This window comes from Thermobia domestica, chromosome 8 (assembly GCF_964235325.1).
Source record: "Thermobia domestica chromosome 8, izTheDome1.hap1.1, whole genome shotgun sequence".
Lineage (NCBI taxonomy): Eukaryota > Metazoa > Arthropoda > Insecta > Zygentoma > Lepismatidae > Thermobia > Thermobia domestica.
In genome coordinates, this window is record NC_137461.1 from 48,285,244 (window position 1) to 48,296,111 (window position 10,868).

At 35.7% G+C, this 10,868-nt stretch overlaps 2 protein-coding genes across 2 annotated transcripts; both read left to right on the forward strand.

Moving 5' to 3' along the window:
* The first annotated feature begins 8,257 nt into the window (after positions 1–8,257).
* LOC145692117 (uncharacterized) lies at positions 8,258–8,857 on the forward strand. Its single transcript, XM_081767413.1, has one exon. The coding sequence runs from the start codon at positions 8,258–8,260 to the stop codon at positions 8,855–8,857; it is 600 nt and encodes a 199-aa protein (XP_081623539.1).
* A 104-nt stretch (positions 8,858–8,961) lies between these two features.
* Positions 8,962–10,641, forward strand: LOC145692118 (uncharacterized). Its single transcript, XM_081767414.1, has one exon. The coding sequence runs from the start codon at positions 8,962–8,964 to the stop codon at positions 10,639–10,641; it is 1,680 nt and encodes a 559-aa protein (XP_081623540.1).
* The last annotated feature ends 227 nt before the right edge of the window (positions 10,642–10,868 follow it).

Here is a 10,868-nt window from a genome sequence, read left to right on the forward strand (position 1 = left end):
TCTTTGTTGAGTGCCTTCACAAAGTTCATCAACCCAAGATTTATATGCAAGGGAGAAAGAAAAATTTTATGAGGAGGAACCAATAGTTCTGCTTTTATGTTACACACTCCTGGGATAAATTCTTCCCGCTTCTCCAACGTTGCACCACATAATGTTTGCCTTTTGCACGATAGTCCCACAAACACGAAAAACAATAATATTTGGTGAAACCACTGTGAAACCTAAACAGCAAGCCAATCACTTTCAGGTCACCACATATTTTCTAACCATGATCCTTGCATTTTATAACACGCAGAATAACAGACATATTTTCATGGGTCTATTTTAAACCAACAGCATAGAACACCGGAACTGATGGGAAGGTATTACCATTATGAAACAACACGGCTTTCAAACTAAATTTTGAGGAATCTATAAACAAAATCGCCCCTCATCTTGATTGTATAAAATACCTATTTTGTTCTTCAAACCTGTAACGTCTGTACAGAAACACATATTCTCCTCCATAGCAAAATATTTTGCAAAGGGTTTATGTCTGTTTCGAAATTTTTTGTACCAGGACAAGTAGTTTTCATTGGTTTAGTATAGAACCTGCAAGTTCGGATACTTCTTTCGACCCGTGCTAAATCATTTTATTCTTCCTGCTCTGTTAAATGTATATCACTGTCAACATGTATTAGTATATAGTCCGGATCTTTTGACGTAGAAGCCACTGGCTCCGGTGAAACGTCAGGTTCATTCCAGTCATCTTTTTCCACTGTCCGTACATCAGGTGGTAAAGGTATTCGTAAATCGTCACTGTAAGGCACAGGTCGTATGGCCGAAGGAATATGAGGATATTGGATGACGTGTTTACGTTTTTCTAGACAGGCTGGAGATTTTAGTCATGCAGAAGTAACCGTCACTAAGGTGATTTGTTGGTATCCTTCACACAATCGGTACAGCAAACGGCAAAGCCTTTCGTTTCCCATGTAACCATAACGTAAGATTTGTTGTACAAGTTATCCAGCACTAATGGGGAGCCTATGGCATGTCCTCGTCACCAATTGGACAACCGAAGTACAAAGATTTCTTTGTAATAGTATATACTTTCTTCCTTTGTGGTTTGGATGCAAATCTATCACACACATAACAAAAATTATTCGGATGATCAGAACACGTTTGGCGTGAACCAACTCGTTTCATTTTGTACCAATAACTCACTTGATACATAGCACAACAATCGATTCCTAAATCAATATGCTTCAAACACACTTAAACAATACACACGCGAAGAGATCTTGTAAACAATATATTGCCACGCGTTAAAGAGATTTTGTCAACAACTCTGAATTCTGACACTTCACACACGGATTTATTTTCTTTGCAAGGGAAGGAGAATGCCGATAAGCCGATGGAGCATAGGTTTCTTCCACTTTGAATCATCGATGAGCTATAGGAACGAAAATACATAGTAATATGCGCCAAGTGACGAAATAAATAAAACGCGTATAATCTAATGGACTTACAACTGGTGTTGCCACTTTCTGGATTTTGTCTCTAAATTTAGCGATTTGATAGTATATTTTAGAGATAATATTTGTTACGTTTACCATTGTTAAACTAGGTATTTAGTGACTTCTGAAATGTCGTACAGCGAATAAACTAGCATTATTTCCATTACAATTAAGGTTTCTAGCGACTTTTCGCAGTAAATTTATTGACATTATTGTTAACGTTGTTGACAACACTGCTTATAATTGTTATCTATTTGAAAAAAGAGATGAGAGGGCTTTGAGAGGCACAGTGTTCTTATTGCAATGTACCATTTTAAACATCTACGATTCTTTACGGTTAACTGGGCTTCCTTTACGTTCTTCATTTCAATAAATTGCATGTATGAGTGAAATATATCTCACGCAATATCTCAAAACTGTGCCGTGATGTGCAAAAATTATCATTTTCGTTTTCTAGTCACCAAAATCGTTCAGAATCACATATTATTTTCCCGAAGGTAAAAATCATGCTGGGCGGTGATAATTCGTCCTCTGAAGACATCCCACTCTTGAAGGATTTAAACGTGACCAACAAAGTACACGCTACGCACGTACGTACCAAAGCTGAAAGCCGCGTTTTACATCCCACGATTATGATGGCTAGGCTAGAGGAAACTGTGGTGATGAGAAATTAATGAAATGGTGTGAAATAGTAGAATGAAGAAAGTGGGAGGTAAGGGTGAACCCTGAGAAGACCCAAGCATACTGTGTTTGTACACCAGAAAGTTCATTTGGCGCGAGCTGGGATCGAACCATGGACCTCATGCACCAGGGATGAAAGCTCTGCCACTGAGCCACCGCAACCCTTTGAACAGATCCAATAGATAACCTCATCTGTTTTTTCTATCTTTTAAAGTCGCTTAAAAAATTGAAGAGCTTTCAGAAATTAAAATTAATATGCATTTTAATAAGATAATGTATTTTGGTGAGATATTTAGATTTATGGACATATACTCTTGTAATTGTTTAAAAAGGATAATTCGCTTAAACATAAAACGTAATACAATAATGGGGTAGAAATAAGAATAGAACTAGTTACTAGACACTATATCTCATATAAAATATAATAGACCAGATTTTTTTTACGAGCTCATTCAACCTGTTAAATGTGTTTTATTGTGAAACATTTGTCAACGTTTTCTTGGGAGTTACACATTTCAAGAAATATTAGTTGCAGAGTATTTCTCTTCAAGGAACCTAACTACCCACTTTTCATTTTTCATATATATCGAAAGATGGAATTAAATCAAAAGTAAATCTTTTGCAGTTAATTGCGATTTTATTTCAAGATAAAATAGTATATTTACAAGGAATTAGTTCCAGTTTCAATGGGATTATATAGGTTTGGGTTCTCTATTAAAAAGTATACCTACATTTAGAACCAAATCAGCTTTTTGTTGTACCTCTTGCACAAAGAGAAAAGAAAGACACTTTTCTGTATTTAATAACGTTTAATAATAATAATAATAATAATAATAATAATAATATACACACCAATTTTGAACTCCCAAGTAATTCTTTTGATGGATGTGAAGGTGACTTCTTTTTTAAATAAAAAAAATTACTTTTTCCCAAACACACGCTTCCTCATAGCAAAACCAACATAGCTATTATATAGCGACTTTTGTACATACATGTTGAATATGACAGAATCATTTATTAGGTCACTAAAGTTAATTATTTTCTGAACATATTCGGGAAACTATTTCTGAACATATCCTTCCATGGGATCATAAGAAGAATAACCTCAAAGTTGGGATCCTTAAAGTATCGCTTCTGCCAATGGTGAAATTGCCCATGCTTGGATACATTTTTAGTTCGCTTTTTACATTATATATAATTTGAGAACATCGAATCGAATGGAATTATTTCTGAACATATCCATATATTAAGTTACGAGAAAAGTAATATCTAATTTGGGATGTAAATAAGTGTAAATATCACTGATTGGAGGTCATTTTTCTCGTGTCCCAATTGATAGATGTTTTAGGTTTGATTTGATTCAGCGTCCTCAAGTTAGTATAGAAAGCGCAATCAGAAATGCATCTCAGCTTGAGCACTATTTTTTTTACCAGTAGGATTAGCACTAGTTCTTTGTTAATGGTGATTAAGTCGTCTTCTTTTGTAATTTAGATGATACTAGGAGATTACCTGTTACTAGGAGAATAAGTTTTACTTTAGACATAAAGGGCAATGTGGGCTGAATTTTAATTTAAACGGCATCAGAAGTGTCACTGTTCGTCTCAGCGACCCCAAAACCTATGTAATCGACATTAATATAGGCCAATTTTGATCATATAAAATATGTATACATATATCCTTCCCTCCCCTAAGTTGCATCATCGAACTGAAATGACAAAACGCGTCCCAGCCCCGAACTTCATTTATGTTGAAAATTTGAAGAGATCGGTCTCGTGGCTCAAGAATTATGAAGTCATATTGCCTAGTTTGCTTTCTTTACTGATTCTATATCCATCATAATTTATTTTGTGACTTAAAGTTATGAAAGTTGAGACATTGCGTAAGTCCGAAGTTCTTTTCTTACAATATTTCCATAAAGTGCTTGGCATCGAGTGATAACAGTACTATGTAATATTATAGCAGCTCCATGTCCTACACTGAAATTTTGTTTGGCCACTTTTTCTTTATAATAAGAGTACCGGGCGGGGCCCTGTGGCTTCTGGGTTCGCTGCTACCTTACAATGGCCCTATCCACGTTTCATGTTACAACCTAGGGTGCTAGAAAGATACGTTACTTTCTAAAGGAAAGCAACAACCTAATTTGAATTGCCTACAATTTGAGGTTCATGAATAATTGTCCTTTAAATCTATATTTATTGCACAGATTTTCTCTGCAACATTACAATGATTTAAATAATGATTTTAGATATTATAATTTACTCACGTGGTTATCATCGGTGATGACATGTCCCCGATTCATTTGATATTATGATGTACTGGAAGACATCCGCCGTAGAATCATTCAAGAAGTGCAAATATGATATTCGTTTATTTTCCCTAAGTCTTAAAGAGAACAAACATACAAAATACAAGGTCTAGAGGGCACAGTATCATATTACGATAACATTGTCTTTAAGAGAAGTACAAGGTTATTGACTGAGTAGGACGCTTACCTGTCTTGTAATCTACTTTTTCATTTTCTTTTAAAGTAATTAACCCATTGCTTGCAAAGTAAGGCAACCCATGCCCGCATAATACGAATCTCTCAGTTTTGAGGACACAAAACTAGTTATTACTTGACACTGAGCCTTTTATTGTTGAAGATTACAATGACAGGGAACACGATCCTAAAGAAGCACAACAGTGTGTGTCAGTTAATATCAATATGTTTATATTTGTCACGCAACAGAATTCCTAATCATTATTTTTGTTGTTGTTTGTTCAAGTTTAGTGCTCATTGTCAGCACTATGGATGTAATGAAACGTGGTTCAACCGGTTAAGGTTGAATCCGAAATCACCGTTCAAAGTTTTAATGCTCTCTCACTGAAAATCGAAAACCTGGCACCATGTGCATTAAAGGGGCATGCGCTACACTGAGAAAAATCCATTATCCGGACTGCGGTATCCGTATGTTTACTACAGAAATCAGTACGGAACATACAGTATACATATCCTACGGGTACTGCTCTTCTTTTCGCTTAGATGTTACATCACGCCGTTGCAGGATGTCTGACATCTAACAGTCTTCCATATATTACTTATGTATACGTATCTTACATACGTCAGCTATATGTTATATACGTCCATCTGTATGTGAGATCCTGACCACCTATATACAGTTCTTTCGTTCATACGGAAAGTACGTTTATTCGGAACACTTATACAGAAAGTACGTATAAAATATTCGTTTCCAGTTATACATTTTTACACATGTAACCTACATTTTTACGTACGCCACATAGGTTTTTTTCTCAGTGTAGCCACTAAGCAAACGGAAGCATTATTTATTACTTTTAGATTGATACGGAGTTAATACATCATACACAAAAATATAAATAAGAAGCTATATCAATAAATAACTACTTAATAATAATCACCTTAGCCATGAGTGTTACATTTTTAATATAAGCCGAAAATGAAACAGAATGTATTCTGTGATATATGATCTCTATATATGTAGAAATAAAGGAAGAATACCTGACCGACTGACTAATCAACTCCTAGGCGGAGTTCGGGGCAAAACAACGTCGGGTTAAGAAGAACTGTCTCGAACTCCAGTTTAATACAAAATTTTATTTAATATAAGTATTGTTTTGTGGTTCTTTTATGTTTAATACAAATTGTAAAGAGTGTCAACATTCCTGAGGTTACTATTTATAATATTCACGTTATTTTAGCTGTATAACAAACTGTTTAACACGGGCGATTTCAAAATATATGGTTGGTTTACAACTTTGGGTGTGACCATGACAATTATAGCAAGGTGACCAGACGTCCCGTTTTAGCCGGGACAGTCCCTTTTCTCTAACCGTTGTAACGTTTTTTTTCTGATTCTCGAATGGGACGCCCAAATGTCCCGTTTTTAAGTAAAAATGACCTAAGTGTCCCGTAATTATTATTCAAAATATAAATCGTAAATGGAAATTCTACTCTCTTCCGTACCAACACTCATTGCCAAGGTTGAGCCGTGTCTAGAACTTCTGAATTTTCAAATGGGAATTGAATATTCGTGGTTCAATTGGGAATTCTGAGTGTTCAACTAGTTAAAAGAATTGTTGGGTAGAACTTGCAATCGGGAACCATTATTTGTTGTGAGGTACACGTAAAGTTAGAAACGGTGTGTTATCACTCTTACTTGTGTATTTTGTAAATTGAGAACACTGCTGAGTCTCAAAATGCAATCTAAAAGTCATATACCCCCCCCCCCGTAGCCGATTCGTATGCGTCCCGTTTTCGCAAGTGAAAATTCTGGTTACCTTGAATTATAGTGAAAATTAATTTTGTTTAATACAATTTTCTACTTTTAATAATTTATAGTGGACATATCTAATGGCTACGGCAATAATATTATAAAACCACAACTGTGGTTATAGAACAGAAACAAGAACTCCTAGGCCAAACTGTTTAAGCTAGAAACTTAAAATTTGGACAGCACATAGGATTTGTGACCTAAGGTGTTGGGTTTTATATATTTTAGTAATTTTTGTTTAAGTTAGCTATCATTAGAACATAAGATCTGGTAACACTGAAAAGAGAGGAGAGTGTGTGTGTGTGTCGATGGCGATGTGTAAGGCCATGAAAGCGGACTTGTGGTGGCACTGAACCAATTTTTGTGTAAAATTTGAAGCTAATGTGTAACATTATTTAAATACAGTCCACATTTTTTATATAATGACTTCTGTCATTTAAAACCAAACCAAAACATGGTCCATATCGGGCCGGATCGTGTGTAGATGTGGTGTAGTGAAGAATGAACTCGTCCAGCCTTTGTTTGCGGAATGGCGGGAGAGTGATTATTTCTAATAACTGTGATTGTTTTAGTGACTGTGGTGTAGTTTGATTTTTGTAGCGGTGAACATAAATACGTTGGTGTTTTAGTAAAATTAAGTGTCACCATGGAGAAGTTACGTGCGACGAAAACAGTAATAAAACGCGGAATTACAAGGTTAAAGAACAAGGTTGGTGATACGTCATTAAGCCAAGTAGCCATTCAGTGCCATATTGACAAAGCAAAAGAACTTACTGCGGAATGTAAAGAATTGTTCGTAGAATTTGTAGTTATAGCTAAAGAAGAAGAACTTGCAGCTTTGGAAAATGAGATCAGTGAAATGGAGGAGACTTTGGACCAAATTAGTGAAACGTTACTAGAGCGAAAGGCCAGACTGATTGTTGAGATTCAGTCTCGAGCAAATGAATCAGCTGATGTGTTTAGTACTAGTGCTATTGTAATACGAAATATCAGTGGGGATTTGCCTAAGATTTCATTAGCAAACGTGAACCAATGGTCACACATAAAAGGTTTATTTTTAGCTGATCCTAATTTCCACGTAAGTAAACAAGTTGATATTCTGTTGGGTGCGGATGTATTTCCTTTATTAATTGGAGGTGACAAAAAGGTAGGAAAAGAAGGTCAGCCTATCGCAATTGAAACAAAATTAGGGTATGTTTTGTGTGGAAAGTTACGTTCAGAATGCAATTATGACAAGAAAGTAAGGTGTCATTTTGTATCTAATAATCTAGATCATTGTTTGAAGAGATTTTGGGAAATTGAAAATGTTCCTTCTCGTTACCATCTAACGGAAGACGAGAAAGCGTGTGAGTTGCAATTTGAGAACACACATTATCGAAATTCAGAAGGTAGATATGTAGTGAAACTGCCATTTGCAGAGAATAAAGATCAATTAGGCACTTCAAAGTAAATAGCTGTTAATCGTTTGTTGTCGAATGAAAAAAGGTTCATGAAAAATGACATGTTACAAAAGAAATATACGGAATTTATGCATGAATATTTAGAATTAGGTCATATGAAACTTGTAGATAATTTTGAGAGTTCAGATCCTGCTAAAATTTGTTATCTGCCGCATCATACTGTGTTTAAGGATAAAAAATCAGAGTTGTTTTTGATGCTAGCGCTAAGACCAGTACAGGAATATCATTAAATGATACATTGTTAGTAGGTCCAAAGTTACAAGGAGATATAATTCCATTACTCATTAGATTTCGGGGTCACCAAGTAGCATTACGTGCAGATATTGTAAAAATGTATAGACAAATTCGTGTTGACGATAATGATGTAGATTTCCAATGTATTGTCTGGCGTAGTTCTACCAACGAAAAAATACAAGAGTATAGATCGTTGACTGTAACATATGGTACAGCCTGTGCGCCATATTTAGCCACAAAATGTTTACAGCAATTGGCGAAAGATGAAGGTCATAAATATCCGCTTGTTTCAAATGTAGTATTACGGGATTTCTTTGTAGATGATGTTCTGTCTGGAGCTGACAATGTTGCACAAGCCATAGAGTTAAAACAGCAATTAATTGAATTGTTAAGAGAAGGTGGCTTCGAGCTAAGCAAATGGGCTTCTAATAGTAAGGAAGTACTTGATTCAATGTCAAGGGAAAGCAATGAAATAAAAGTTTCTTTGGCATTTAAAAGTGATGCAGTAAAGGTGCTGGGAATTCAGTGGTGTCCCAGTTCTGATTATTTTTCATTTTGTGTAGTTAAGCCTAAGTGTAAGGATAGATTAACAAAACGGGTGTTATTGTCAAATATAGCTCAATTGTACGATCCTCTGGGATGGTTGTCTCCCATTACCGTAAGGGCTAAAATTTTTTGCAAGAATTATGGATATTAAAGCTAGATTGGGATGATGAATTACCAACGAATGTAAGATTAAGGTGGGAGCAATATTGTTCTGAGCTTCCATTAATTGAGTCAATTAAAATCAAACGTTGCTTGATGCAGCCAAATGCAGTAAAATTACAATTGATCGGATTTTGTGACGCAAGTGAAAAAGCGTACGCGGCAGTAGTGTATTTACGTTCTGTGTATTCAGATGGTCATGTAGAATGTAATCTTATAGTAAGTAAGACAAAAGTAGCGCCATGCAAGAAAATTACTTTACCTAGATTAGAACTTTGTGGTGCATTATTGTTAACTAGATTGATTAATGTAGTAAAGGAGTCATGTTTGTTCCCGGTGGATGATGTATTGGCTTTTACAGACTCTACAATAGTATTGTCATGGCTGTCATCTCCTAGTAGGTGGCAGACCTTCGTAGCCAATCGAGTAGCAGAAATTCAGGAATCTCTTCCTATAAATAAGTGGTCCCACATCAACTCTCAATTAAACAGTGCAGATATTGCTTCCCGAGGGCTTGCAGTAAAACATTTAATAAATAATGAATTTTGGTGGCATGGCCCCGAATTTCTGAAACAAACAGTGTTGCCAATCTGCAAAACACAGGTGTTTCATCCTGATGCTATCAATGAACAGAAAAGACAGGTAGTAGTTATGCATTCGGTAATATGTACGGTAATGATAGAAAGATTTTCATCATTTTCTACGTTGCTAAGAGCAGTAGCTTGGTGTCTAAGGTTTATTTACAATTGTAGATCGTCAAGTAATTTGAAAGGAACTTTGAGCACTAGTGAATTAGGTCAGGCCTTGATTGCCTTAGTAAAAGTAGTGCAAGCCTCAAGTTTTCAAACAGAAATTAGAAATTTAGAGAACAAAAAAGAACTCAGCAATAAAAATAGATTATTGAGTTTAAATCCTTTCTTAGATGAGCAGGGAGTTCTTCGTGTAGGAGGTAGACTACGTAATGCTCAAATTTCAGAAGATCAAAAATTTCCAATGGTACTTCCCAGTAAACATCATTTTATTGAGTTGTTGGTACAGAATGAACATTTACAAACATTGCATGGAGGTGCAGAGCTGGTGTTAGCCAATTTGCGTCAAAGATTTTGGATTTTACGAGGCAGAGATGTTGTAAGACGTATAATAAAAGATTGTGTATTGTGTCATCGATTTGAAAAGAACACGACTACACAATTGATGGGTAATTTGCCGTTGGCTAGAGTTACTCCTGGTAAGGTTTTTACTTATTGCGGAATTGATTATGCTGGGCCCATGTTAGTTAAATCTAGTAAGCTTAGAGGCCAGAGAGCTTACAAGTGTTATATTGTACTCTTTATCTGTTTGACTACTAAGGCCATACATCTTGAGCTTGTAAGTGATGCTAGTACTGAATCATTTCTTGCTGCCTTACGAAGATTTGTATCGCGCAGAGGAAAACCAATACATGTATATACTGACTGCGGTAGCAATTTTGTTGGTGCCAATGTAGAGTTAAAAAGATTATTGAAATTCATGTTAGATACACAACATAAGGAAAAGTTATCAGAATTCGTTAATAGTCAAGGTATTGAATGGCATTTCAATCCTCCTACAGCTAGTCATTTTGGTGGACTCTGGGAAACAGGTGTAAAATCAGTAAAATATCACTTAAAACGTATTGTTGGTAGTGTAAAGTTAACATTCGAGGAGTTGTATACAGTGTCGCGCCCACGAACGGTCCCAAGGGGCACTAGACCTTCGTGGTCGACTGGTAGGATTTTCAGTGTTAGAAAATTGTAAACACATCGCTTCTATCATTTGCATTCACAGAACAACGAATAGTTTGTTCACGCTCCCAAGTAAGCTCTGGTAGATTTCAAAATATTGGTTTTATATACACGAGCGCTCAACTAATTTATGGGCGTACTGACAAGGTGTGAAGACACCGACAGAGAACGATAGCCAAGAACAACAAGTATTTATATACCGCCAGAGGATAATTATATCACAACAAGAATAATTCACAT

Coding starts and splice junctions, on each gene's coding strand:
- LOC145692117 (XM_081767413.1), top strand. CDS start 8,258: ATGTATAGACAAATTCGTGTTGACGATAATGATGTAGATTTCCAATGT.
- LOC145692118 (XM_081767414.1), top strand. CDS start 8,962: ATGCAGCCAAATGCAGTAAAATTACAATTGATCGGATTTTGTGACGCA.